Source organism: Crassostrea angulata, chromosome 7 (assembly GCF_025612915.1).
Source record: "Crassostrea angulata isolate pt1a10 chromosome 7, ASM2561291v2, whole genome shotgun sequence".
Classification (NCBI taxonomy): domain Eukaryota; kingdom Metazoa; phylum Mollusca; class Bivalvia; order Ostreida; family Ostreidae; genus Magallana; species Magallana angulata.
In genome coordinates this window covers 19,733,322-19,746,916 of record NC_069117.1, presented here as the reverse complement: position 1 = coordinate 19,746,916, position 13,595 = coordinate 19,733,322, and the positions used below count along the sequence as shown (strand labels likewise).

The 13,595-nt window shown below is 33.3% G+C and overlaps 3 protein-coding genes across 4 annotated transcripts; 1 reads left to right on the top strand and 2 right to left on the bottom strand.

Annotated features, from left to right (window-relative positions):
* Positions 1-1,573: 1,573 nt before the first annotated feature.
* On the bottom strand, positions 1,574-2,460 carry LOC128155406 (sulfiredoxin-1-like). Its single transcript, XM_052817096.1, has 2 exons — positions 2,072-2,460; positions 1,574-1,818 (listed from the first exon to the last, which is right to left on the bottom strand). The coding sequence occupies exons 1-2, from the start codon at positions 2,387-2,389 to the stop codon at positions 1,609-1,611; spliced, it is 528 nt and encodes a 175-aa protein (XP_052673056.1). The 5' UTR covers positions 2,390-2,460; the 3' UTR covers positions 1,574-1,608.
* Positions 2,446-4,105, top strand: LOC128155407 (von Hippel-Lindau disease tumor suppressor-like). 2 transcript variants are annotated; one of them, XM_052817098.1, is made up of 3 exons: positions 2,446-2,515; positions 3,273-3,662; positions 3,747-4,105. In XM_052817098.1, the coding sequence occupies exons 2-3, from the start codon at positions 3,335-3,337 to the stop codon at positions 3,914-3,916; spliced, it is 498 nt and encodes a 165-aa protein (XP_052673058.1). In that variant the 5' UTR covers positions 2,446-2,515; positions 3,273-3,334; the 3' UTR covers positions 3,917-4,105. The 2 variants fall into 2 exon arrangements, with proteins under 2 accessions (XP_052673058.1, XP_052673057.1); XM_052817097.1 differs by lacking the exon at positions 2,446-2,515 and adding an exon at positions 2,598-2,756.
* A 1,131-nt stretch (positions 4,106-5,236) lies between these two features.
* Positions 5,237-12,944, bottom strand: LOC128155405 (cap-specific mRNA (nucleoside-2'-O-)-methyltransferase 2-like). Its single transcript, XM_052817094.1, has 12 exons — positions 12,418-12,944; positions 11,831-12,039; positions 11,384-11,581; positions 11,011-11,134; positions 10,651-10,907; positions 10,267-10,443; positions 10,040-10,162; positions 9,384-9,542; positions 8,457-8,588; positions 7,446-7,544; positions 5,651-5,816; positions 5,237-5,539 (listed from the first exon to the last, which is right to left on the bottom strand). The coding sequence occupies exons 1-12, from the start codon at positions 12,875-12,877 to the stop codon at positions 5,439-5,441; spliced, it is 2,205 nt and encodes a 734-aa protein (XP_052673054.1). The 5' UTR covers positions 12,878-12,944; the 3' UTR covers positions 5,237-5,438.
* Positions 12,945-13,595: the final 651 nt, after the last annotated feature.

Sequence of the window (13,595 nt, the reverse complement as noted above, 5' to 3'; positions counted from 1 at the left end):
ACTCAAATGAGCGAGACCGGAACACAAAATTCTGACCACGTAGGGCGTCTTTCTGTGAGGTCGCCGGCGCATGAAACTGATGTGATAGCGCAATTAATGAATTATGACTCTGAATAATAATACGATAACAGGAAAGGTTTTAGTAAGGCAGTTAACACCCCAACACATACATTCAATAAAGAATTTACATTTCATTTCACAAAATACAAGCGATGATCGAAATGACCCCAATCAGGCATTTATATGGAAAAGACCGCACTGCAATGAAAAGCCGCTAAAGCATAAATATGTCAGATTTGTGAGAGGGTCGCTGAGGCTTGCAATTTTCCGGAAGTGTGTACATTTATGGTAATATCGATCTTAATCATTCTTTCCAGATTTTAATCATCTTTTAAATGACTTTCGTGGGCCCGTGCTTTTATATGGAATATTCAAATTTTCCCACAAATCCAACGATAATAGTCCCGCACCTGGTTGCAATGTGAACTTGCTTGCCTCTTTCTCCAAATATTTTTGGACAATTAAATTGAAAAGCCTTACAAAATCAAACCCTGATAAAGTTAACAGAAACTTGAATAACATTTACCGTTATCAAAGATGGAAATGTTGTTCGACTGCAATGAAAACTCATTTAAAATTATAATAACGACGTTGCTGAATTGAGAGTTTGAAATCCTTGAGAAAATTGTTTATGCTCACAGCAGGTATATGGATTTATTGTTATTTTATGTAAGAAATGAATTTTTATCGATCCACAATTCAAAAATACAATAAACATGTACAACACGAGCTTAAGTGGTAACAAGAAAAACAGAAACGTCAATAATTTGGTTACGTATTGCCCTCAATAATTAAGAAATACTTCATCTGTGTTTTATTCAATGTGTTTCATCTAAAGATATAAATCGTATCAGTTGTTGTGATGCTGGTATAGAAAATCAATATCACTAGTAGCAAGAAAATCTTCCAGCTCATTAGCATTAACTATATAATTTCAGGAATCGCCCGCATTGTGTGCAGTAGCTTATAGTGCTAAAGACGTGCAAACACGTGTCATCATTGGTCTGCGGGTCCAAATAGACCATAGCCGGACAACGAGCACCGTCCGCTGAGAAGAGAAACACCGTCGCGGGTTTGAATGAGTTACCATGAACTTTAAAGCTCTTCTTTTGTGTGTCTTTAGTTTTGAACCAAAGTTAAAACAAGGTTAAATATAATACATGTATTTCATTAAGTTGGGTAAACAAATGATAAAAATAATTTTTTTTTCAATATCTATTGACCGCATTTGAAGTTGTGAAATGCGTTTTATATTTTAAAAATGTACATTAGAATCTCTCTCCACCATTAATACAATATCTAGATGTTATTTTATTTCTATCGCGAAATAATTATAAATCGACTCCAAATAAACAAATAAAAATCAATTATAATACAGTATTTGCATTAAATCTTGCGACCCGGAGGGAAATTTCTGTCGGTTCTGCTCCTTTTCTTGGAAGATGCTATTTCTATGACACACAGTTATACGAAATACTCAAGAAATACACATCTTAATAACAAAATCAATGAGTTTACATTCAAGCACTTTTAATAACAGGTAATTTACTATAACAGATCCGGCGTTGAACTTCCTAAATACGTTCGTAAATCACCAGTGGTGGATCTAAACAGTTTGCACGGAATTGTTTCTCTGTTTAAACGTTTATATGCTTCGTATCGATGACAGCCCCCGAAGGAGTAAAAATAGTCCCCTCCTTCTCTCCCCTTGACCCACAAAACATCGATCGGTGGAACGTTGTCCGATTCACCCTCATTCTAAAAAAATGGATAAATTACTCAAAAATATGAATTATGTCACAGTCTGGTTAAGTATTCGTGCATTTTTAACCAATGTGTTTTTACATGAAAAAATCAAACTTTCGACTATGGATATGGATAACAATCAAAGGAACCATCGTCGAAAACCACAGGTTTTCTATCTGTTAAAACTGCGTAACCAGTGTAACGAATAGAGAAACCGTTGGTTCCGACGATGAAAGCAACTACTGTACGTAGTAATATAACCCACCTGTATGGTTTTCATCAGAGATTCCACTTTCACATTATCTAGAACAGATGCAAACGGTCGAATCAAAACTGATATTGGTACATTGTGTACTTCTGCAATGTGTTTACTGTGGATAGATGAATCCTGGTCAGTTGACATCTTTAAACGCCTGTTCAACTCCAGAAACCAATTACTCGGGAAAATGAAAGTAGGACAGCTTGCATAAAACGACACAGAATCCAGACCTTTGAAAATTACAAAGCTGAATAGTATCAACACATAAACATTATGTGGTCCAAACTGACAGGGGCTACATTTTTTCTCCGGAATAACTGTCATAGCTTTGTTAACCGAACTTAAAAAATTCTTTTATTTTCAGTTTCTATTTTCGTTTTGCAACCGGAAGCCTTTCATGTCAACAAATGTGGAAGATATTACTAAAGTCAGGGTCGTCTTTGTTCATAAGTAAAGACTTTTTTTCTGTATAGGGAGTCATTGATATGGTCTTCAAAAATTGTTTAATATCTTTATTACTTAAATTGAATTTTGTTGATATTTTCTGTCGCCGATTTCTACAATGGTATAAAAAATGGAAATGCGTATATCTGTTCTCTCTTTAGCCAAACCCTATAAGAAAACAATTCGGAAAGTTTATACTTCTTAGTCAAGCTATAAACTCATAGTGTATGTTTAAACACTTTATAAGGTTAGTTTAATTCATATTGTAGATTACGTGACGTGTTTCTTAAGTTTACTAATCTAAAATTTAGACTGTGTTGTGTTGCGCCCTATTTCAAAAACATGACATTATCAGACAATCTATTTATACATTGTTTAGGGTTTTTTCCCCTTTGGTTAAATTTGTCTCCGCTACCATTACCCATGTTAACTCACAGACTATTGGCAGAAACTACTGTATCTGCATGCAATGAATGTAGAGAAATTTTAAATATGAACAGCTCTGTATAAACAAAGTATTGCATTGTCATATGTACATACACAATTTTCTGTTTTGTTCAAAAAGTTACAATGGTCAGTGTAAATTTCAAAGAAATCATAATGATGCCATCGAACAACTTGCATTTAAAGAGAATTTTAAATACTTTCAGTTACATTTTAAATATTTCCAGATTGCTGTATCCTTTTATGTTTTGCTGAAGATTGTCAATTTCAAAATCAAATTTTTAGTATGAAAATTAATTCTGATTAATTTTTTTTTCAGTTGTTTTTACTCAGAATTTTTAAGAGAAAGTGCAAGAATGACATAATCAGCTAAGCAAAAGCATGGCATTAGCCTCTGTAAACCAAGGGGTGGAAGTGAGAAAGTCCAAAAAGTCTGTCATCTGCTCTCTCATTCGCTTTTATAACAGGACTGAAAGAGGAGTTGATATTATATGGTTAAACTATGAAGGTGCAAGAGTGAAATACAAGACTTTGCAATCTTATGAATTCGTAGATGTGAACACTTATGTGGGGCATCCCTGGATATTCTTAGATGTAGAATCTGGAGAGAGACTTGTAGTTGATCTGAAATCTGTGTATGAACCTACAACAGGTTGGGTACCAGGCCAATGGCCGCCGATCAGAAAAGTGGTCAACATTACAATCCCTAGTAAGTGTTGAAGTCTACTTTCTCTCTCTCTCTCTCCTCTCTCTCTCTCTGACAAAAGTGTAAAAGTACTATTTATTTTTGCAGTTTACTCACTTAAAGACTCCTGCATAAGATTTTTTCGAAAGCATCTTCCAAAGGACAAGTTAGACACACTGGATTTACCAGGGTCCTTGTTGCAAGAAATGAAAGAGAGATATGACACACCAGCTATAGCAAGTGGACTGAGGTCATCTGCCAGAGTTCAGGACAATTAATATATTTCTTTGTGGGAAACATTCTGCATATTTCGTACATGTAATCAAATATGCTGATGGGGATTTTGGGACAGTCAAGTTCATATAAATTCATCAATATTTGTGGTGCTTTTTGTTTTCTTTTTTGATATGTATTTGCATTTTTGTTCATATATCATCTATAATAAATGCTCGTGGCTAAGCCTCACATTTTTCTTAAATCTATTCAAACAGTGAAGAACATGTATAACAAAGATTTTAGTAACATGCACATAGGTATGCTTAAGGTGGTATGGGACATGTGCACCTGTTGATATTAATGTGGGGAAAAGTACATTATAATTAAAATATTTTGATCGTTCGTAAAATTTTCAAATATTATAATATTTGGCAAAAATTTTTTTTGCTCCAGCAGGAGTCAAACTCATGACTTGGGCCTATAAAAAAAATTGTGTGTTTAGGGTAACACTGATGAAAAAATTAGGTTAGGTAGGTAGGGATTTTTTTAATTTTATCATATTTTTTTCTGCATGAATTCTAAGAATGTTTGTTTGTGTCATATTTAAAAACAGATTTTTTAATAGAAATAATATAAAATTCACAATCAGATAAAAACAGACATCTAAAAATGGTAGGATCGGGGCATTTTTGTAGGTTAGGTCGGCTTACCCTCAACACACAACTTCTTTTTTTAGGCCTTACAGGGGTGTAGTCAATGCTCATACCCATTGTGCTACACTGTTAAGAAACAATTGAGGAGGGCCTTTTAAAATTATGCTTGATTTTATTGTTTATTTAATTCAGAAGTATGTGACATGATGGAGGTGTCCCATACCACCTTAAAGCAAAAACAAAAAAACAAGAGGCTCATGGGCCACATTGCTCATTGAAGCTAATGTTTAAATTGTGACAGCTAGAAGCAGCTAACAAAAAACTGCCCTTGTAATGCATATCAAGTTATTACAAGTTTTTCTTTAAGGATTTATTTCAACATTATTTGGGGGTGGGGGATGGGGTGCAAAAATTCCTGAAAATTGATGGATCTGGCAAAATTATTGAACCTAGACATTTGAAGTGTCAGCAGATAGAAAGGAACAATTCTTACATGAAATTTTGAATCATGGAAAGTTGGACTAATTTCAGCTGTTGTACTATAATCAGCCTTATAGCTCACCTTAGAAAAAAAGCCCAGTAAGCCATTTAGAACAAATATTTGCCTAGCATGGAGTATTATGCACTCTTTTATTAAAAAAAAATGATAAACTGTTGGTAGAAATGACAAAAAGTGAGTACTATTTAAAAACATAGCTCTACTATATTGCTAAAATGATTAAACAGGTATTTTTCAAAATGATTTATTGATGGTATATCAAATCCTTTTTGAATTAAAAAATCCAAAAATATTTTTGGAATCTTCTCTTCTGTATATTAAACATACATGTACATGTAGTTTGTTGTCCATGGCTTTCCAGTTAACATATTAAAAAATGAATTGCTGGCACATGAATTCCATAAACATGCCTTGTTTGCTCTTAAACTTTTGTCATTCACTTGCTGTAGCTAGTATTTTCTGTAGGGATTCATTGATGAAGCGTTTGATCACATATTCATTGCAGCTTCTTAAAAAATAAGAAAACTCCTCATCTGCAAAGACAATACAAAATGTGAATGGATATGAATTTTTAGTTAACTATTTTGGGAAAAAATTGAAACAAATATAATTACTCCAACATTGACTCATTACAAAAAATGTACCATTCACTAAAACTTGAATGGGGACTGTTTCCAGTAATGTGTCTTCTTTTGTTCTCAGTTCTGCAACAGCTTCCAAGTGGGTCAAAATGGGAGATGAGCTTGAACTGTATTGAATGCACACCAGGGCTTGAGTCAGTGATGAAGAGGGGGAGGGGATGATTAGCACCTGAAATCCATTCATCAGCAATTTATATTCATGTAAATGTATAAACTTCAGTTGACTGTGTTAAATTTAACATGTTTTCTTGTAGAATGAAAGTTATTACTATTGCATTATTTTGAAGCAATTTTACAATATTAGTGGTTTTATATTTATGAAAAAGAATGGTAATAATTTCTTTAGAATTAGGTATATCTTTATAAATTTTGCAGCTTTCAATTTTCTGTTTTCTTTTGGGTTTTTGAAACAATAATTTTAAAGATTACCATACATCCTGCAGCTACAAATACACTAAAATGATTCAATTTTTACAAGTCTCAGGAAATTTCATAAAAGGCAATTTCATATCTGCCTACTTCAAATTCAAATCTTTAATATTATCAAATGCTAGTACAGTGAAACTCGGTTATAACGAAGTCCTAGGGACCAATGGAATTACTTCGTTATATCCGTATAACAAATTCGTAATTATAATATCAATAGCAAATTCACTATATACATGTTTTCTTTCACCAGACTATACTTTTTGCTAATTGAGGCTTAAAATAAAAATACATTACTTGATACCACTTGATAAAAGTCTAAAAAGAAAAATATTTCTAACAACATTTTATACAACTATCTTAACATTTACAAACACATCTTTTTGCTATCAGATTTTCATCTGTAAAGCCTGTGGATATTGATATGTTGATTGATAAAGAAGAATCCCATGTTGAAGATTTTCACTTGATATCTAAAACACCCTCCTAATTCACCAAGGTTATTATTCATCTCTACGGGACTCAAAATCAGTTCGCTATATCCGTAAATTCGTTATATCCAAATTTGTTATAACCGTAAAATTTTGCAAAGGTTTGTTAATTTTTTTACCGGGAAATCCCAAAAACTTTGCTATATCCGAGAATTCGCTATAACTGAGTTTGTACTAAACGAGTTTTACTGTATACAGAATAAGTGGATTATATGTGAGATGGTATTTTTTTTTTTTACTAAAAGTTGCAAAATCATCTAAAATAATGTGTTTGATATATCATATTCTTTTAAACAATAAATCAATAATTCACTCCCCCCACCCCTCCCCAAAATGCAGAAAATTTATATACCTACTTTGAAATAAAATGTCTAAAAACCAGAATTTAACAACATTCTATGTATTATCATTATTGGACACCCCCAGCCAGGAGCACATAGTGCTTACTAGCCACAAGAGCAAACGGTGAAATTTCTTCAATAAACCAATGACAAAGTAAAACTCTATTTTGTTAATAAACATGTCATAGAACTCATATGATCATTGAGATTTTTCAATCATGATACTGTAGTGCGAATCAATCAAGAGTAGGGCATTAACTTTTTGTGAAATCGAGAAAATTTCATGAAGTTTGCTTATGGCTAGTAAGTGTTTGTAAGACTGGCAGTCGGTTTTCAAGCAAATACATATATCAAAACCAAACCTTTAAAATCATAAGTCTCAAAATTATTTGACATTTTTATTTGCACTTAAAATCCCTTATTAGAACATTATCATAATGAACCTGTAGATGTGCCCAAAATGACAATATTTTCAAGATGTAGTCTATGTAAATATGCTTTTAGTATCCATATAGTTTACAACACACATGTACATTTTACCTTTTGAAAACATTGTGATAAAAGATAGACAACTCCTGCAGTCCATCGCAGGAGACAGGTAGAAAATATCCACACCACTGAACTTCCCTTTTTAATATTCTGTGAGGAAAAAAAGGAAAAATCATTTATATTTACTTAAAACTAGTTGGAAGATAGGTCAATGATGTAGATCAAACAATTGCCATTATCATTAAAGGGTATATCATCCATAATAAAAATTAAGGAAACATTCCTTTAATTATTGCCAAAGAAAGTGGGCAAAAGGACCTGCCTCTGTACATCTTTCCAAATACATTGGGGTTTTTTTTTAAGGTCATTGATTTTCTAAATTTTTATCTCTAATGTAAAGATATGCAAGTTCTGACTCCTGGTTCACCATTAAAAAGTACTATAGTTAATCCGGAATACATTTCATTGGTTTTTCATTTAATAAATAACCATATTCAGGTTATATTAAATAATTTTAAGTGATAAATGCTGTTGTTGAAAATACTAAACATCATGCTCAGATCTAGAAGGGGAGTTGAAACCCCCCAGGAAATTCATTAAACAAACTTATCAAATTCAAATGGTAAAGTAACCGTAAATAGGCATTGGAACCCCCCCCCCCCAAAAAAAAAAAAACGATGATAATACATGTAACACAAGGAGTAAGAATGGGGGACAATAAACACTTAAACATATTGGATGCCTGTTTTCAATAGTTTTACAATGTAAATTACATAAGTTCGAATTTTCAGACAACCCCCTCCCTCTTTAAGATCCACATATACAATTACCGGTAACTTGTATCAGTACTTCTTCTTTGTATTAGTTAGATTGCCTTCAAATCTTTTTTGGGTATGACTTGACTTTGATATGAGTCTTTTTGGGTATATGTCCATGTTATACCTTCGTATCATACACTCTCTTTAATAGGCAGTTTTACTAAAATATACATGTATATAACTTTTGGAAGGTGAACTAAAGGTAACGAGGTACTTAAGGTTCTTATGACAAACTTTTCCTCACCCGTAGTAAAGCAGTGACTTCCTTCAGTAAGTAATCCTGTGAGTCTACTTCACTTGATGAGTAGTCTCCCTTTACATGACAAAGTCCTTCAGTCTGTTCTGTCCTCTCACTGGAAAAGCATCCACCAACAATCTGAAGTAAATGATAAAAGTCTAAAAAGAAAAATATTTCTAACAACATTTTATACAACTATCTTAACATTTACAAACACATCTTTTTGCTATCAGATTTTCATCTGTAAAGCCTGTGGATATTGATATGTTGATTGATAAAGAAGAATCCCATGTTGAAGATTTTCACTTGATATCTAAAACACCCTCCTAATTCACCAAGGTATTCTTGGCATTGTTTAACATAGGTGTTAGTGTAATTGTTTTCTTTCTAAATGATAGAGCCCTTTTATTTATTTGAAACTTTGATTCTGTTCTGAAAACACCTACTGGCCATAAGCAAACTTCATGAAATTTTCTCAATTTCACAAATAGTTTATGCCCTACTCTAATATTGTTTGGTTCATACTATCATGAGGAAAAAATCTCAATGATCACGTGAGTTCTATGACATGTTTATTAACAGTATCATGTTACTATTGTGACAGAGTTTTACTTCGTCATTGGTGGTTTGAAGAAATTTCACCGTTTGCTCTCGTGGCTAGTAAGCACACTACGTGCTCCTGGCTGGGGTGTCCAATGATGATAATACATAGAATGTTGTTAAATTCTGGTTTTATTTCAAAGTAGATATATAAATTTTCTGCATTTTGGGGAAGGGGGGGGGGGGGTGGGTGAATTTTTGATCTAATGTTTAAAAATATTGTTATTTTTTTTTTAATATTTACTTTTCAACTAGTCTTGACTAGCAGGAAGATAGGAATAACTGATTTAAAACTTGTTGTTTTCACATTTATTTTTCCCATTAATCACTTACTTCTTTAACAAAGTCCAATTGCTGGACATTCTGTAGATCTATGTGCCCCTGTAGTGCCTCACTGAGGTTTAGTGACATCGGTTTGTTACAGACCGAGTACAAAACAGACAAAGCCTCAGTGACCAAATCCTCTACCTCCTCTGTCCATTGCTGAAATTTCTAAAACGCAAAATAGACTAGAGCACTTGCATTTTTTATCAACAATCCTATTTGAATAAACTATTAAAGAAACTTTAAGAAATTGTAAAACTATGAGGTACATGTTTGTATCATTAAGAAAAATTGTACGAATTTATCATTCTGAGATAAAAAAAAAAAACATGTCTGTAATTTATTGATACACTCAATGATTCAACAGCCTTTAGGTTTTATGCTAATAAATAATAATATGCTCATTTCAATCTTCTGATGTCTTTAGGCTCCAATTCATCAAAAAATACAATTGAGAGAATAATGAAATTTACACTCTAAATGCTAGTAACTTGCTTCAGTTGTTCTTTCACAAGTGATATTTTATCCAAAGAACACATTATTCTGTACATTCAGAACAAGAATTGTAAGCTGATGTTGACAATCTCATATAAGTTATTTTCTTATCAAGCTGGTATGCATGTAATACACATATGTCCATGTATTCATAGCTTTCTAGCTTGTACCTGCAGAAGATTCATTTGCTGTATGATGTTTCCGGCACAGAAACAAGAACTCTGAACATCCTCCACTGGTTTCCCATGTGACAACGTCCATTTTTCCATGTCCTTCACATGCTCCAAATCTGGCTGTGACATAATTTACAAAGACGGGTCAATTTCACATTTCTTCTAATTTAGATCTGAAGACCTATAACTGAATATCTCTTTGACATTGTTCACATTATGCATACCTCATAAGAAAACAGATTCTGTTTTTCTAATTTGTATGGAGTGATCTGTTTAATCCTGTCCAGTAGGGATGCTCCCATAATCCTCTGTCTATCATTGAATGTTCCCTTTCTACCCTTTGCTAAAGCCTCTGCAGAAAAACACTTAGTTTGAGTCCAAGTCTGCAATTTCTTTTTTTTCTGTAATTGTAATTCAGAAAAAATACTGAGGATATTTTACACTTGCATATATAATTACTTTATACTTTGTGTGTATCTTCATAATTATGAAAATAATTGACATGTGCAATAGACAACACTTGCAAAGTGTATGCAAAAAGAGGGTAAGCTTTAATAAGCAGTCAGACTGGAAACTTGGTTTTATAGGCTTGATCAACACAGCTTTACCTTTTTGAAAGGAAACATTCTGCAGTTGATTGGTATGGGGCGAAGTTCATAAGTGTTGATGTATATATCAGCACAGGCGTCCTTGACAGTTTCGATCCAGCGACCATACTGCTCAGACATACCGGGATAGTGATCTAAGTTGCACTTTATAGTGTCCATCTGTCTGTCAGTAAACTCCTCACACATTCTAATGTGTTCAGACATAAAATCAGGAGGCAGACAACTCTCTGGGAATCGAAATTCTGAGATTCCATTCTCTATCAATTCAAGATGTATTTGTTAGTAAACTTGTAAAGGAGACATACTTCACATACATGTATGCCTATGGTTGACGTGTCAAATATCTACGTTTGAACTCACCAAAAAATGGTTTACAGAATTTAATGAACTCTTCTTTTCTTTCCTGAAGTCCATGAAAATTCAAGCATACAATATACACTTCTGAGTTTCCACTTTTGCTTGTTGCCGGTTTATAAACATAGACCTTTAATGAACATATATATAACACATGCCATACATGTATTGCAGTTATTATTACAGTAAAAATATTCTTTGAAAAATAATAGTTTTGTTAAGGTTGAGGAAACTCAAAAACTTTCATTATTTCTGTTAAAAAATTCATCTGCTGCATAAAACTTATATAAAAAAAAAAACTTTATTGTAAGCTCAAAATAGGATTACTTCATGGTGATGCAATATACTGTAATTTTAAAAACCTGAACTGGTATCTTACCTCTTTGAATAAACAACACAGAATATACATTAGACTAATGGCTTGGCTTTCAAACATGGTGAATTTCTTAATGACCATGTGACCACCAGTAGAGAGAATCAAGATCCCTGCCAGAGCCTCACAGTAATGGAGACAGGACACAATCTGCTCCTGTTCCCCAGGATCATCCTGGCAGTCAATGGAGCCATCTGCAGTCACCTGAACCAAAGAAAAAAATATATATCCAGTTGTCTCTTATCCTGGTAAGACTTTAAGTTTTAGTTTTGTTAAGACCAAGTAATATGATTCTGTAATTTATGGAAAAAACGAACCAAACAGAATATCTAGTCATATCTTGTACATGTACTACTTTGAGTGTTATTTTCAGTGCAGAATTCAATCAGTATTCACAATTATAAAATGATACAAATCATGCAGAAAAGTTCAAATGCAAATGGAAATTTATACCAGGTGAATGTCTCCCATTGTAGAGACTAAGTCAAGAAGGCCCTCCAAGTTTTTAAAATCCATCAAATTCCCTGTGTTGTCCTTCCCAAAGTACCAGAAATCAAAGCTCTCTCGGATGAAGCGGTCGTCATCAATCATTTTTCCCAGTGGATTCTCTTCATAGTAAGGATTCAAAGTGCTGCCTAACCAAGTCCAGAGTCCTTTATACTCTGTAATAGATAAAAGTTTGTCCATTCAGGATGGAGCTACATATAGTTTTCATTGATTATCACTATTTTACTGAGTTTTTTGGGTGAATTATTGAGAATTTGTAAACTTAAAAGGTATGAATAATCAAGATTCATTCAGAATTTAAATTTTTCAGTGAAGAGTACAGGTACTTATGCACATAACCCAACAAATAAGCCATCACGAAAAATAGTATTAAAGTTTAAAATATTTTCTTATGCACATATTGCATGCACATATTGAATTCTTGCTTTCAGATAAATAATACATTACTAGCCAATGCTAACCACCCAAATATTCAGCTTATGAATTGTATAATCCATCACAGCAAAAGAAATCTGCAAGAGATATATACTTACCATTTGACACAAGATAATGATTCAAACTTGTGACAAAGGCCCCAGGAGCTTCACATAGATGAACAGTATTCAACTTCAATGATTCATGGTTTATTAAAGGATATGATGACAGGATTTCGTAAAACTTGCACCAAGCTTGCGTACAAAGTTCTGGGCGTATAATCTGTTTAACATTTGATATTACATTGCCTGCAATGTTCATAAACTTTGTGTGTTCATGCCATGCATAAATTTCCTTGTCACTTAATTTGTCTTTCACTTTGTTCAGTTTCTCTTTCATACCCTGAAGAACTGGGTGAACCCACTTTTGACAATCATTTTGTACAAGTGGTGGCAATTTCCAATCCCCAGAAATCCCGTATCTAAACTTCTTGTCAAAGAGAGATTTGATTTTCTGTTTTGAGCATGGATCCAATTGATTTCCCGTCGAAGACAGTTTCCTCTTTCGTACAAAATCCATCGTCGTTCGTCAATACCCGTGTCATATCATGTATGATAAGGAAATTATTGCAACGAACAGCTATAGCCATTCCAGAACCACCTATAGAACGTTTTCGATGATAAATTCATAGCTATTCAAACTAATTGTTCATTGATGTGTAAATCACCGTCGTTGTCAAATTATCTTTTATCGCTAGAACATATAAATTACAGTTAACGCCTAAACACTACCAAAAATTAAACCGAAAACAGAAGTAGGTCTACTTTCATTTTCATTGGAAAAGATTAAATTGAACTACAACTTATTCGCCCAAAACAGTCCTGATGGAATCTGTCGTTTACAACTCGCATATTGGCTTTAAGACGATCGTAAAAGGATGCATGACAAATATATACATGATATTATACCGGTACATCTGAAAAATTGCAGGGCACCAAGGGAGTAACATCGTAGCATCTTCTCAAGTCCGCTCCGCTGTATATGAAGAGCGGAGCGGAAAACCCTTGGCTTGGGAATATCTATATGCAGAGGTGTCAGTTTTATTTAATGAATAAGGAATCATTCTTTGAGTATTATGAGGTGATAATTTTGGTCGGGGCGTGATCAAATCCATTAAAGCCCGAAGGGCTTTATGATACGTGATCAAATCCATTAAAAGCCCGAAGGGCTTTATGATAGATTTGATCACGCCCCCGACCGAAATTATCACCTCATATAATATTCAAAGAATGATTCC